At 43.2% G+C, this 14912-nt stretch overlaps 1 protein-coding gene across 1 annotated transcript in view; it reads left to right on the top strand.

Moving 5' to 3' along the window:
* ALKBH8 (alkB, alkylation repair homolog 8 (E. coli)) overlaps positions 1-13047 on the top strand; it is a 46389-nt gene extending 33342 nt beyond the window's left edge. The window contains exons 8-11 of the mRNA XM_010152241.1: positions 230-384; positions 1543-1808; positions 11091-11240; positions 12478-13047. Of these exons, the coding sequence (XP_010150543.1) occupies positions 230-384; positions 1543-1808; positions 11091-11240; positions 12478-13047 (1141 nt within the window). The remainder of the gene's footprint in view (positions 1-229; positions 385-1542; positions 1809-11090; positions 11241-12477) is intronic.
* The last annotated feature ends 1865 nt before the right edge of the window (positions 13048-14912 follow it).

Here is a 14912-nt window from a genome sequence, read left to right as displayed (position 1 = left end):
AAATGTAATCACTTGCAATTAAATAACACTTTAATGTCATTAATTTGTGTCAAATCCTTTTTTTTTTTCTCTGAAATTAAGTTAAAAACTGAGAAGCAGCAGTATATTAAATAGCGTGTTGTAATCACACTTGTCACAGAATTTAAGAACTGCTTTCTTATAAAGATGGTTTATTTTTTTTCTGATGCAAATTGAATTATTTGTTTGTTTTTTTGTTATTTTGTTTTAGGATTACACCCCGAAAATACGATGTCATTCAAGCATCTGAGCTTGGGGAGAACGTTGGTACAATCACTGCTGATGTTGGAGATTTAACACTAAAACGAAGGGAAACAAGGACCTCATTTACGTTCAGGAAAGTGAGGAGAAGCCCTTGCAACTGCAGTAAGTGTCTTGACATGATCTTCATGTCAAAATGGTTATTTATGACCAATGTCATAGAACCATAGAATGGTTTGTGTTGAAAGGGACCTTAAAGACCATCTAGTTCCAACCCCCCTGCCATGGGCAGGGACACCTTCCACTAGACCAGGTTGCTCCAAGCCTCATCCAGCCTGGCCTTGAACACTTCCAGGGATGGGGCATCCACAGCTTCTCTGGGCAACCTGTTCCAGTGCTTCACCACCCTCTCCGTGAATAACTTCTTGCTGATATATAATCTGAATCTTCCCCCTTTCAATTTAAACCCGTTACCCCTTTTCCTGTCACTACAGGCCCTTGTAAAAAGTCCCCTCCAGCTTCCTTGTAGGCCCCTTCAGGTACTGGAAGGTGCTATATGTAAGTGTTTGGGTTTCTTTTGAGCGAACCGTTTTATCCCTTTGTTATTTTTGGCAGTCCTGGTAGCCTTTCCTGACTGGCTCAGGGTTAGGCATGCTATATGGCTTGAACTGGCTACACCCTTGTGCTTGCTGGAGTTCCTCTATACAGGAAGGCATTTGGCTTGCTCCAGACCCACTCAAGTAACCTGGAATCTTGCAGTTCTTTGGGACTTCAAGTGCCAGAAGAATATAACTGCATAGAAGTAGCTACTGTTCTTCAGTTTCCCATCAGTTTTGGTTGTCTTTTTATTTGCATGGAACTGTAATATTGTGAAAATAAGGAAGTAGCTGTCAGATCTGCAGTGGTAGGGCCATGGAAGTGCCTTGGAGCAGTACGGATAATGATAATGGTAGTTCAGTGATTACATGGAATGGAAGTCCCTTTGTGCCCTCAGTGCAGAATTTCAGAGGCTGGATTGCAATGATGGCATGATCTTTGGTATTCGGGGAACTGTCTCAGTTTTGAAAACATAAACCTCGTTAACACAGCAGGATGAATCATCACTGCAAACAGCCTCTAGTACACATGGGCTGGTTCCGTGCTTTACGGTCATCAAACACTTCTGCATTTTGACTTGCATTTCAGTTTTTAAAAAATAAAGTAGGAATGAAGCACTTTTTTGTATTTTATTTTTTCAGTTCTAATTGTATTTTGCTAAATAAGTTTAATCAACAAGGAATTACTTTTAAAAACATTATTGTTTATGTATCTTGCTATATCTAGTTTACCCATCTGTCTGCGACAGCCAGAAAGGACAGCAACGACAGGTACAACCTTCCTTTCCCCACAACGAGACAGAGGCCTCGAAACTGGAGCAGGAATATGTACACAAGGTGTATGAAGAGATTGCCACACACTTCAGCAGTACCAGGCACAGCCCATGGCCCCGAATTGTAGAGTTTCTCGAGTCCCTACCCAAAGGATCAATAGTGGCTGATGTTGGTTGTGGCAATGGGAAATACCTGGGTATCAACAAGGATTTGTACATGGTGAGTAGGAGCTACTGTCATTGGGTTTTGTTGGTACTAGTGTTTATTCTATCGTGTAGCTGTAGCATGTAGGAGCTTCAGTTCTTGGAAGAGCACTAGGAACAGAAAGCTGCTTCCTGATCCAAGATCAATTACTAGCTGTGTTTTAAGTTTCCACCTCCATTCACTATGCGCGTTACCTTTTTCTTTTTTCAAAGCCACTTTTGCTTTGCAAGTCAAAGTATGTTCACAAAAAAAAAATAGTGGTGGGTACTGTGGTTTGAAAAATTGTAACAGATGTTTTAGCCTTTGTTGTTGAATAAGCTTATTAAAAAGGAAAATGGTTGGGCAGTTTGAATGCTTCCAACAATTTTATCACTTGGCTGGTGGGTGGGGAATGCAACGTATGTCTCTGAAATCTCCGTAGGCAGTGCTACTTCTCATAGTCTCCTCAGTTGCCTTTGCCCTGGCGGCATGGCTCATCTGTGAATGATGTCAGGTTTGGCTGTCCCACCTCTGACTCTCTGCGTAGGCCCAGTAATTATGCCGACATAAAATTCATGGGAGAGTCTCGCTTCAGCCCAGATTTCTCTCACTCCTTTTTCTTCACTTTTAGATAGTTCTGACATCATTCTTCCTGATGTTCTCATCACCTTCCCTGTCTCACAGTCTGTACTTAGCCCAGTTTTACTTCTCCCCCTTCCTATCAGGGAAATGTGAAGCACATACAAATATGAACCAAGAGATAGTTTTTATTGCAAATATTTCAAAGACTTTTTGTGCAAGTTTCAAACTTCCTGTTGTTTTTACCCCAAAGAAATCTTTGAGACCTGCATTATGCCATCTGCTCTCCCCTGTTCCAGAATTGTCTGATTTTTTCCATGTGCTTGTGCTGTGAAACACTTTGAAATCCATAGGCTTGAAAACTCCTATCTAAGGCAAAACATTCATTATTAATAATAAAAGTCAGGCTTGTTTGTGTGTTTCAGGAGTTTCTGTCCTGCTATTTATATTCAGCTATAAAACACAGGTTGTTATTTACAGCCCTGTCTGTATTTGTAATGGATTTATTTCCATTACTGTTCTTAAGCTAGAACAAAATAAACTGATTTACAAGTAGGCATGTTTGTGCCTGACTGCTGTAGCCTGTGAATAATTAGTAATGTTCAGTACATTTCAGTCCTTCACTCCTGATTCCTGTAAGAAAACCCAGCAGACCTAACTAGAGAGGAGAAAGGTTTGTCAGGGTACCAGGAAGGTCACCTGAATTTGGTAAATTGTTGTTGTGTAGGTTTGTGGAAGGCTTTTAAGGCGAAATGTCTGCAAGATGCTGTTTTGAGAAATTGCCAGCACCAGTGTGTTTTCTGGAGCCCACAGTTAACCAACTGGGGGAAAGAATGATCACATATCTAAGAGCAGTCAGATGAAAGCCAGCCCCTCTCTGCTGTTACTTCAGGAGTTAATTTCGTATTTTTCTGCAGGAGAAATCCAAACTGTGGAAAATAAGAGTGAAAGGGAGGAAACTTTTAAAGGAGCAGTTGGGACAAGCGAAAAACAATCTGGGAATAGCTTCATTCAGGTGGCCTCCCGTGATGTTTTATTTTGTAGTGGTGGCAACTTGTTCTTGGTTGGAGGTAGACTCTAGGCTTTGCGTGTGCTGATTTTCATCTGCAAGCCAGCACAGAGTCTCAGGAGGATGGATGTCACTCCTTTCTACTATATTTATTTTTATATGCCAACCAACATGTGGTTAAAGAAAAACTGGTGTATATTGTGTTTACAGATGTTTTTAAACTTCTGACAAAGTATCTCAAAAAGACAAAGAGAACTAAATTACTGTAGGTGAGAGGAAGAGTGTGGTGTTAGACTGGTTTGGACACAAAGGAAGGTAGGACTGTGCGTGTCAGTACTGATGGGGGGTTATCAGTGGGTGTCACATCATCTGGCATGGAGAGGAGTAGTTGCTGCCAGTGAGGACAATGAGATGATCCAGGGGCATCATCTGGTGACTTGGGAGTGGGTTAAACTGCAGCACTCTCTTTTTCTGCCGAGAAGACAAAATACTTTGGGCACATTTGGTGTCATTTATCGGGTGGAACTTAGCGTCACAAAATGCCAGAGCCAAGCACTGAGCAGCAGCCACAGGGATTGGGTCAAATTCTTCTAAGAGACATAAGATCACTTTTTTTACAGGTAATACAAACCCTTGCTCTTTGACCTGAAGAAAAGTTCCAGTAGATGGGAGTTAGCAAGAATTTTTTTCTTATGGTCAGCTATTTATGGAGTAAACAGTCATGATTATTTTTTTTGGTTTTTTGTGCATCATCCCCTAAAGCAACTGGTAATGGCTATTACTTGAAGCAAGGTACTACAGAGGGCTGGAGCACCTCTCCTATGATGAAAGGCTGAGAGAGTTGGGCTTGTTCAGCCTGGAGAAGAGAAGGCTCTGGGGAGACCTTATCGCACCTTCCAGTACCTGAAGGGGCTACAAGGAAGCTGGGGGGGGCTTTTTACAAGGGCCTGTAGTGACAGGACAAGGGGTAACAGGTTTAAATTGAAAGTGGGGAGGTTTAGATTAGATATCAGGAAGAAGTTCTTCCCAGAGAGGGTGGTGAAGCACTGGAACAGGTTGCCCAGAGAAGCTGTGGATGCCCCCACCCTGGCAGGGTTCAAGGCCAGGCTGGATGAGGCTTTGAGCACCCTGGTCTAGTGGAAGGTGTCCCTGCCCATGGCAGGGGGGGTGGAACTAGATGATCTTTCAGATCCCTTCCAACCCAAACCATTCTAGGATTCTATGATTTTTATCTCTATTCCCTTGCCGTACTGTTCTATAGGAGGCACTGTAGACCAAGTGTTAGGAACGTACCAGTGTTGTTACAGGTAGCCCATCTTCTTGGTATGGTGACTGTTGGATGAGTCAGCCTGTTCAGCCATTCTTTTTATCTGAGGGAGAAAGGAACAGTCTTTGCCAGTTTTTGTTGTCCTCCTGAGTTCTTATGTGGGCTCAAGAGGAGTGTCTGATTATACAGTGCTGTTTCTCACTGTGTTAGTTCCATTTACCATGGATTGGGCATGGGGTGAGGGGTTAAACATAATTGCTTTGTGTATCGGGTCCATCACTGGGATAGATACAGGGCATGGAAAGAGAATTGTGTTCAGTAAAATGTCTTGGCTTACACACAGTTTCCTCCCTCATTTACCCATTTGGACTCGGGGCATAAAATCCAGGCAGAAGCTGGAATCATTGCAGCCTTTCCTTCACAGCACTTGCTGTGGCTCTTGGTAAGTTTTTATGCACAGTGCACTGGAGCTCTTAGCTGAGGTCCTGTTGGGAAAGAAGCGATAAAATAATGCTGTGAAACTAGGAATTACTGAGGGGGTGGGTAGAGCACTGTCAGTACAGCCATGCAGCTTGGTGTGTTTTGTCTTGGAAACAGTGAAAAACTGAGGCAAGCACTTTCTGAAGGCAAGCAGCGTGCTGTAAAGGTTACCGTACACTTTTAGATACGATACTTTAAGTAGCAGCGCTAATGGTGGATCAAAGCTAAGGAAGCTCTCTTGATGGTTTTAATCTTCAGGCACTGTCTGAAAAGGTCTCCACTGTGGCCTGTGCTATTTTTATTCGCTTCTGTTTCTTTGGATGATTACATATCGCCTTATCTACCCGAGTGTGGCTGTGTGACAGTGAAACGCACGTGCGGCCAGCTACGCACAGTGGGAATGACAGTGTGGTGACGGCTGTGTTATTCTGCCATGCAGATGCAAAGAGCAGCGATTTCATGACAAGAAAATTCAGATTAAGAATGTTTGAGCGAGAGATGGAATCCACGTCTGATGTAGTTAGGACAAAGACTGGAGAAACATTCAATTTAACAAAGTTTCAGATCACTCTTTCTGTTTAGCCCAGCTTTTTTTATTATTTGAGTGAATGCAAAAGCAAGAAATGGTTTTAGGGCTGAGTGTTGGGGTTTTGGGGTTGGTTTTTTTTGGGTGTGTTGTGGTGTTGGTGTTTTGGGTTTTTTTTTTTTTGTTTGTGTTTTGGTTTTTTGTTCCCCTCTCAACCTTATTTGGGGGAATTATTTTACTAGTTTAAGTGCTTTGAAGTGTAATATTCATACCTATAAGCTTTTATTTGTACAGAATGCTACATTTCAGCCTTACCTGCATCAGCACAAGGCTTTCATTCTAGAGCCTCTTGACATCATTGCAATGCATCTCATCAGTTTTATGAGCTTTAGCTCTGTCTCTGGGTTTCCAGTGTTCAGGTGGGTGTGGTAATGTGTAAGTCCCCATGGGAACGTTCAGCATCCTCACAGGGCTAGGGGGTGAGTGAAAGACAGTGGAGCCTTTCAATTTTGTGGTTTACAGCTTGAATTGAACTGATGAACTGGTGGGAAATTCAGTAACAAACAACTGAAAATGCCAGGGGGTAGATATTTTTTTAATTATCTGAAGAAATTGCTCTCCTTGCCAGAATACTGATGCTTGGAAAAACGATAGCCGTGTAGGAGCCCAAATGCTTTGCTCTAATATACACACTCCCATTTCTGAGGCGTGTGTCATTCAAAGGTGATCAGTCATGTTGCTTGTATTTTACATGACCTTGTAAGACAGCTTTTTGCTGCGAGATGTGCATCTCTGTTTCCTGCGTTACTGTCCCAAACTGGGATCTGCTGGAACTGTATGGAAGTTTGATTTTGCCACGATGTGGGGAAGAGAGAAGGTGAAGAGGGTTGCGTAATGGTGGGTGAGTTTTAGTTACATTGGGTCCGTGTTGATGGAGAACAGATTCCTGTCTAAAGGACTTAGTAGTGGGTCAAAGCAGGAGGAACCAAACTAACTTACACAAGTATATTTGGAGCCAGTTGACTGTCTTGTAGTGATCGGAGGGCAAGGCAGAACCTTTCCTCCTCTCTTCTCACATTGTTTTAATGATTCCTACCCAATGAGAGGGATGAAGGGAGCTCAGAAGGAACTCGGCAGCGGCCCTGCAAAACCAGAATGAATGCTCAACTGCTCAGCTTGGTTCTCATGCTTTGTCACTGAGAAGTGAACCGCATGTTTCAGACGTAGCGCCTTGCTTCCACAGACACCCCGACTGTGCGCACTGAAAACCGGAACGCTGCATAATGGGAGTGTTAAAGGCCTCACTCAGACCCACTGGAGCAAGGAGATAGTCTGTCTTGCTGTGGCTGTGCTGGTGTCTCTTGTATGTATGTGTGTGTTTGCTGAAATGAAATTTGGCTCATTGAGGCTTCGTGCTCTCAGTTGTTACAGCTGAGGTGTTTCTTCAGGGAACCACATAATTCCATTTGGCGGCTGGATTTCAGAATTAGATGTTGTTTTCTTCATCAGTTTCTAGTGTGCTGAATCAGTCGAGTTTCCAGATACTTGAATGAACTGATTCTATCAGGTAGAGTTAGTTATAATGAGAGAACATAGAAAGAAAATATATAATGGTGAGCAACGTCAACCAGTCTCTACCTTTGTTTAAGGTTGCAAGAGGATTTCTCTTGCAGATTTGCAGCACCATTACAAAGGAAGCTATTAATTTAGTGTCTTTTGCCCCCTAATGATCTATTCCAAACCACTTCATTAAGCAGATTTTTATAAAACTTAGTTTAATTACTTCTGGCTGAAATGGTGGAGGTGAAGGTGCCTGGGAGTGCAAAGGAGTGGAAGGGGATATCTGCCCATGTTACCCTGTTCCCAGGAAGCCAATACAGTTACTGCAAACTCAGACAAATCACAGATGTTACATTTGTTTCTCCTTTCCTTTATCCTCTTATCTTATCCATTTTTGATACTTCCATTGGTCTGAAGGTTTGCATTGCCCAGCACAGCCTGAGGAGACTCCTGTGTGCCAGAATGATGCCATGCTTTTGCCTCTTTTCTAAGCTTGGTGTTTGGGGTTCTAAGTATGGAGGTCTGTAACTCCACAACAGTACAGATTTCCTAGCTTAAAACAACAGTTGGATGGAATTGCTTTTTATCCAGATACAGTGAAAATCAGTGCCTGAAATCCCTGCTAAAAATGTAAGCGGATGCTGAGCCCCAGTACGTAGGTGTCAGTAGCTGCTCAGGGTATCCTGTGACCATTGTCCACATCACAAAAAGCAGTGAAGAGAGGGCTGGAGGTACTTGCGGAAGAGGCCAGGGATATGGGAATAGCTGCCTGGAGTAAAATCTGGGAAACCTGAGTATTTCCTTTGGGGAAATACTAGAAGGTGTACAGCAACTTGCTGACAGGTGAATTCAGCTGAATAGTCAGCCATGCTATTTGAGAGATAAATGAGAGGCTGGGGGATTTGAGTAAGGAACTTGATTTGGAAAACTGGGAAAACCAGGTATAAGAAATGATTGAGAAGACTCACAGATAGTAAGAAATAGTGAAGCTCAAAAATGTATACAACTTGGCTCACCAAGAGAGGTAGTAGATTCTGCTTGGGTTTGGACACTGAACTAATAGTAATTCATCTACCTTTTTCCATTCTAGAAGAGATGTCAGTAAGGACAATATCCTGTGCTGAACATCAAAATTAGAGATACAAACTTGAAAAAAAATAAAGCATTCCAGTTATATTTTGAGAATTAAAAAAATAAGATGTTTTGAGTGCATCTTTAATTAAAGAGGAAAATAAACCTGTTCTAAATTAAAACATTCCTTTGAACTGTTTTATGTAAACAAAGCTTCATCACATCAAAGCTCCTGCATGCTTCAGAATGTAGAAATCAGTAACAGAATTGGGAAAGGAAATACTGAGTTTGGGGTCTCTGCCCCTTGATGTAAATGTTTTCTGTACTCATAAAAATTAGAGGCTCACTTTGCAGCTGTAAGCTGGCATTGCAGCACTGAAGGTAGCTGCTTTTTGCTAGCTTATTATTTCTAAAGGACTGAAGCCAATGTATTTTGGTTTTTAATGAATGGGTGTTTCTTGTAAGCTGGAAAATGCAGGAATGTGGTGACTGTAATTCTTTTAAAATATCACGCAGAGATAATTCTAGTGAGGATGCTAAATTTTCCTAGCTTCAGGACCAGGCTTATCTGTGGCGAGTCCCTGTGTTCAGCTTTTATGCATATATGCATAGCACCTATTAAAATGTTTACATTTAAAACCATGCAGAGTTCTAGCCTGATATACCTATCGTAGAACAGCTCTGCATTCGAAGTGATCCATTTCAAGGTCTCTGTTTTCACTGCGGAACGCAGTCGTTTTGCTTTGGACGTAGATTCACTTTATTAAGTATGACAATACAAGTAAGCCTGACTTCGTAATTATTTGATATAATTTAGATGCAAATGAGGAGTTCACTTTCTGGCAGTCAAGCCTTTGTTCTCATTCTCAGTTCACTGGATTTCATCTACATGCAGTGTGCTCCTTTTCAAGGTCATTTTGGGAGGGGAGGAATGAGTTCCATTATCTCTACAGATGCGCAGGGCCAGAGCAGTTCTTTCTGGGAAACCTTGTTGTCAATGGAAGCTGCAAGTATTCTTACCCCTCTTTCTGCCAGAAGTGAATTTGGTCCTCTGAGTTTTATTAAATACTGCATGCTGATGTCTTAATTGCAGAAGTAGTTGAAGGCACTGGTAATGAGGCATGGAGTCTCTAACATGCAGGATGTCAGCTAAATCCATGCCATGATGAGAGTAGTTTATAGGCACTCCAGTTGGTTTCCAGTGTGAAATGGTGGGGATTTATGTTTACTTCCAAGTAAACAAGAGTTTCAGGATTTTTGTAATAAGTAACTATTCACTCAGTGCTTCAGTGAATGTGGAGATGAGGCCAAGGAATGTCTGGGAAGAAAGCAGTGCTAGGATTGATCTTTTCAGGTCTGTTTAGAGCTAATTGACAGGGCAATAGGTACATATTCATAGTAGTGTTTGTGTGGAGGACGATCTTGGTTTGTCAGATTGGCATTTTCACAACTGTTTCATTCACTTTGGACCAGAAGTCAGGGACCTAACTAGGAAGCAGCTCATCTGGAAGCTTTCAGGACATATGACTGGAACAGAATCCTGCTTTTCTTCAAAGCTGTTTTGGTAGACAGAAAGCTAAAATGATTTGAACTGATAAAATGAAAAGTTGTGATGGAAAATAAATATATTTTCATTAATCATTGCAAAAGAGATTTTTAATTTCAGCATTATGGTTGTCTGCTGGGTGATTAACCAGAGCAAGTTGTTTGCTGTTCTTCTTTACATCATGGATGGTTTAATATTCTTTCTGTGTCAAATGCAATAAACGCTGTCAGCAGTAGTTATTTAGGATCCTGAATCAGTTCTGTGCTATCTACTTGTGGCTGATCATTGAAAACAAAAATAAAACTCGGTTTGCTTGAGAATATTAAGTTTGAAATACAAATTGGTACCAGGGCTTTGGTTTGAGTGTTTAGTGTGCGTGGCAGACATGAAAATGAGGGTGGTTCATACCTTGCTGCATTTTTTTTTTTCTTTCAGAAGAGTCTTGATCAGTTTGGATTTACTGTTTTTATGCAAGCACACAGAAAACTTCTTCTAAATGCTTTTTCTTGCCATCTTTGGCCTGGATACTGGTTCAAAGCAGAAGTAAAGAAACATTTTGACATGTCCTGAAAGGATTCTTAGAGGCCACTTCATTCGGACTGTACAGAAATGGAAAATTGGAAAATTATGGAAATAATGGAAAATTATGTTGTGCTTGAATTTTTGTGGATTGTGATACTGATGGTGAAGAGGACTGTACCTGAGCACTTCCTTACTTACACACAAATGACAAAACCTGGGTGATCAGTGAAGCTGTGTGACATTCCTAGGTGATGCCACCAAAGTGACCAGAATGTCATTTACATTTACAGATTCTATGATTCAGCTTTTGTGAGTTCAGTATTTGGCTGCTTCAAATGTCAGGTTACAAATGGCAATTGAAAGGAAAATAAAATACTGAGGTTGGGTTAGGTCACCTCTCCTTTTGCTGGTTTGAAAACATGTTAAGAGCCAGTTTCGGGGAGAAGTTAGGCTGAAACCTGTTCTGTCTTAAGCTGGTTCAAAACCAGGGTGCTGTAATGAGCTGTCTGATATCCAGTCTGCCATCTTTGTTTTAAATAAGCATCAGTGTTTTCCTTTTGCCTGTACCTGAGAACCAAATATTCCTCTTACTTAAGGCTATTTTCTCACACTCAGTCTCGTTTTTATTTTAAACGAAAATGCATTGCCTCAGTAGGAGACTGTGATGACTCTGTTACTGTAAGCATCGAGTGAACATCATTTTCCACTCTTGTAATTATCCTCTTATGAAAAGCTTAATGAACCACTTTCTGTTACAGGTTGGCTGTGATCACAGCAAAAACCTGGTAGATATTTGTGGAGAGAAGAATTTCCAGGCTTTTGTCTGCGATGCGCTGTCGGTGCCAATCCGCAGTGGCTCTTGTGACGCCTGCATCTCTATTGCCGTGATCCACCATTTCTCAACGGTGGTAAGGACCCCTCTCCCTGCTGCCCTGCGCTGTTGTATTGCTGTGCACAGCTACTCAGGTTATGAAAAACCTGCTGGTCTGGGCTCAGGGAAGAACAAAATGGGGGGAAATGGAAAGTTTGCACTGGGTGTAAGCAGTTGTCAGCACAGTGAAGCTGTTGTGCTGCTGCTGCTTAGGCTTTCTCTTCACATTCTCCCTCTGCCTGTCAGGTGCCCTTGCTCCCACTGGCACTTTGATCGAGGCGTTTTTGTTTCACGTGCTTACAATTAATGACACTGGAGAAGGTGGGGTCTTCTTTGGGAGTCAAGAGATATGTTACTTCCCAGCTCAGATCTTGAGCATATCTCATGCTGGTTTTTATCTGTGTCTTCACTGTAGCTTCATAGAGGGTGGGTTTAGATTGGACATCAGGAAGAAATTCTTCACGGGGAGGGTGGTGAGGCACTGGAACAGGTTGCCCAGAGAAGCTGTGGATGCCCCATCCCTGGAAGTGTTCAAGGCCAGGCTCGATGAAGCTTTGAGCAACCTGGTCTAGTGGAAGGTGTCCCTGCCCATGGCAGGGGGGTTGGAACTAGATGGTCTTTAAGGTCCCTTCTAACCCAAACCATTCTGTGATTGTCCATCTGCAAAGAAGAGCAGGGACACTACTGCTGGTCTGCTGTGTCTCTGGGCTGCATAAGCTTCTGCTGGCAGGAGCTGTGCAATTGTCATGGGTTTATGGTCCATGAGGCTGTAGTCTGAGGTGGGGCTCAGTCGTCTCTCCATAGAAGCAATATGGCAAACATTTCCAAATGCAATATAAAAATGTAGGAAGAAGTCTGTTTTGGAGAAGGCTGACATGTCTTTGTTTGGGTGGTCAGAGGACCTGTGTTCAAGCTGTAAATGTGACCCTTCGCCTGCAGACTTAGGGTGTGTATCATCAGGTGTGGTAGGTCTGAATTTGGGATTTTGGAGGTTGAATGACCTTTCTGAGGAGGTGTGTGTCATTTCCACCTGGGCTGCTATGTCCAAGAAATCCTGCTCAGCACAACAATATTTTTCAAGTGGAAAGAGAATTGTGTTCAGGAAAATGTCTTGTCTTGCACATAGTGATGGAGATCATGAGTGAAAATGGATGGTGGGAAAAATTCCTCTGATTTTTATTGTATCTTGGGGGGGACAGTAAGCAAGAATTGCTGCCATTCTGTTCTTCTGTCTCTTTATGTAGTAGATTCACACTTTCACTTTTCCTTCATAGGAGAGGAGACTGGCTACTATCAGTGAACTAGCCCGGCTTCTAAGACCTGGTGGAACAGCACTCATTTACGTCTGGGCAATGGAACAAGAATACAAAAACCAGAAGTCAAAGTACCTTAAGGAAAAACGTGGTAGTAAGGACAAGGAGGAGAAAATCGAGACTGGCACAGCCCAGAGGATGCTTGGTGATCAAATGCCTGGTAGCAGCAGGCAAGACTCTACGCGTTCTGACCGACTCCTCAGTGACTCGGAGGATGAAGACTGCAATGCAAAGCCAGTCGCAGACTGCAGGCTGCCTGTTCACACTAACCGAACCGCCTTTCACTCTCAGGATCTACTGGTTCCCTGGCATCTGAAAGGTGGCCCTAAAAAGAAAGGGGAAAGTGGTGATCCAGTGTTGTTTCCAGCTGGCTCTAAGGAATCGCAAGAACTCAGCCCTGTTTTCCACCGTTATTACCACGTGTTCTGTGAAGGGGAACTGGAAGCAGTATGCAGATCCCTGGATTGTGTGAGGGTTCAGAAGAGTTACTATGATCAGGGAAACTGGTGTGTGGTTCTAGAAAAGTTGTAGCTTGTGGTGTTTCCTCCACTACCTGTGGTGTTTTGTTTGTTTTTTACAGAGCTAAAGGTATTTTTAATGCAGGCTGCAGCTATTACCTCTTTTAATATAGCAGAATAAAGGTTGTTTATTGAGTTAGTAACTAGCACTGTGTACATATCTGAAAAAATAATGGCCAAACTCTCATACTGCTGCTGCAGAATGTTTATTTTACTGTTGTGAATTACAACAAAGAGAATTAAGTGAGAAAAATACTGGCCTTGGAAATCAGTAAGGCCAGTGTTGAGCTTTTAACAGCAAAGGGTGTGGTTGTCTTACACCAGTTTAAGCTGGTGTAGCTGTAGTGGCCTCCTTACAGCCCACAGCTAATTGGAATGTGGCTCTAGGCAGAAAAGGTAAAGCTGTTGTCTGTATGAAACTGTGGGTCATGGAGGAGGGAGCGAATGGCATGTGAAACAGTTTAGCTGAAGAGTCACAACACTGCCTAAACTTAGAGGGTCCTGCCTGTTTTGGTGTCTGTCAGGGGTCACAGGTCTCTTTCAGCTTGGAATTTACTCTTTTCTTGGTCATGGTACTCATGATTTCCTCAAGGGGAACTGGAAAGGTAATGAGATAACACAGCCCTCCTTCTCTTCCTTGGCCCTTTCTTGACACAACTCATGCTCCCACTGCCTGGATTTCTCTAGCTCTTCACTGTAGTGTTGTTTCAAAGCTCCTCGGAGGTGGGAAGTTGCCCAGCTGGAACACTGTGACTAGCTCTGCTAACTGCGGGCCTTCCTGTGAGGGCAGGGCTCTGTGCCTGCAGCACCAGGGCCTGTGATGTGCTACCAGCTCAGGTGCCCCTGGAAAAAAAAAAAAAAACACAAGAAAAAGATTAAAGTGAAAGCAATATTGGTGCAAATTTTCTGCAGGGCAATTTCAATCCTTAAGTGTTGGCAGTGGAAGTTTTTTCTTCTTCCTCGGAAGAACAAAGAACTGGAGTTGAGGGGAACTGATGCTGGGCTGTCTGACTCACAGCAGCTTGCCTGCAATGACTAGCACAATTGATTTAAAGCAGCTCTTGTGCATCAAAGGAGCGTGCCACCTGCAGTGCATTTCCAGAATTAAAATATAATGGATTGGGTTTTGCAGAGTGAGTGGTGATTGGTGCCCCTGAAAACCAGTGCTGCTAGGCTGTGCCCTCATTGCCCTTGTCGCTGACTTCTCACCTCTACCTGTAGCAGGGTCTGTGTTACAGGCAGGGCACTGCTGCCATAACTAGTGGCATCTACACTGAGGTGCCCATCCTGAATCACAGGGACTTTGGGGACAGCTGTGCGTGTTTGGCCTGCTCCTGCCTGCCTCAGACTTGGGGGTTACGGGGGTTGCTGTGCTGGCAGCCTGCTCCCACTCACCATTTCACCTAGGCTCTGCTGTTTTCCCCCTCATCATGCAATGGAGAATATCTGATGGGGAAGACGTGCAGGAGGGTGATGTACTGAGCGTTTATCACAAGTAAGTGGCAACACTGAGTAATACATATTCAAGCTAAGAAAACTGAAGGAAACATGGCAAATCAGCTGCGAGACCTGCGTGGTGGTTTTCCTTGGCATTCTCTGCTGCTGAGAAACCTGCCAACTTTTTTTTTTAATGCTGCATCGTGTTTTGCAGGGTGCCCCAGCATGTTCTCTCCCCTCTGCGACCCTTTCCAGGAGGTTGCATTTCCCACGGGGGGCTGGCTTTTGGAAGGACCCTGCATGACACAGTTTTGCATTGTGGCCCCTGAGCTGGCTTTGGTACTGGGACACTGTTTTTGGGGACAGTAGTGTGCTGACTTCCTGGGTGGGCTGTGGGACTGGAGCTAGTCCAGGCGGCTCCCAGGCACAGTGCCACGTGGT

Source organism: Eurypyga helias, unplaced genomic scaffold (genome assembly GCF_000690775.1).
Source record: "Eurypyga helias isolate BGI_N326 unplaced genomic scaffold, ASM69077v1 scaffold8865, whole genome shotgun sequence".
Classification (NCBI taxonomy): domain Eukaryota; kingdom Metazoa; phylum Chordata; class Aves; order Eurypygiformes; family Eurypygidae; genus Eurypyga; species Eurypyga helias.
The sequence above is the reverse complement of the archived record's forward strand: the minus strand, read 5'-3'. Positions and strand labels throughout refer to the sequence as shown.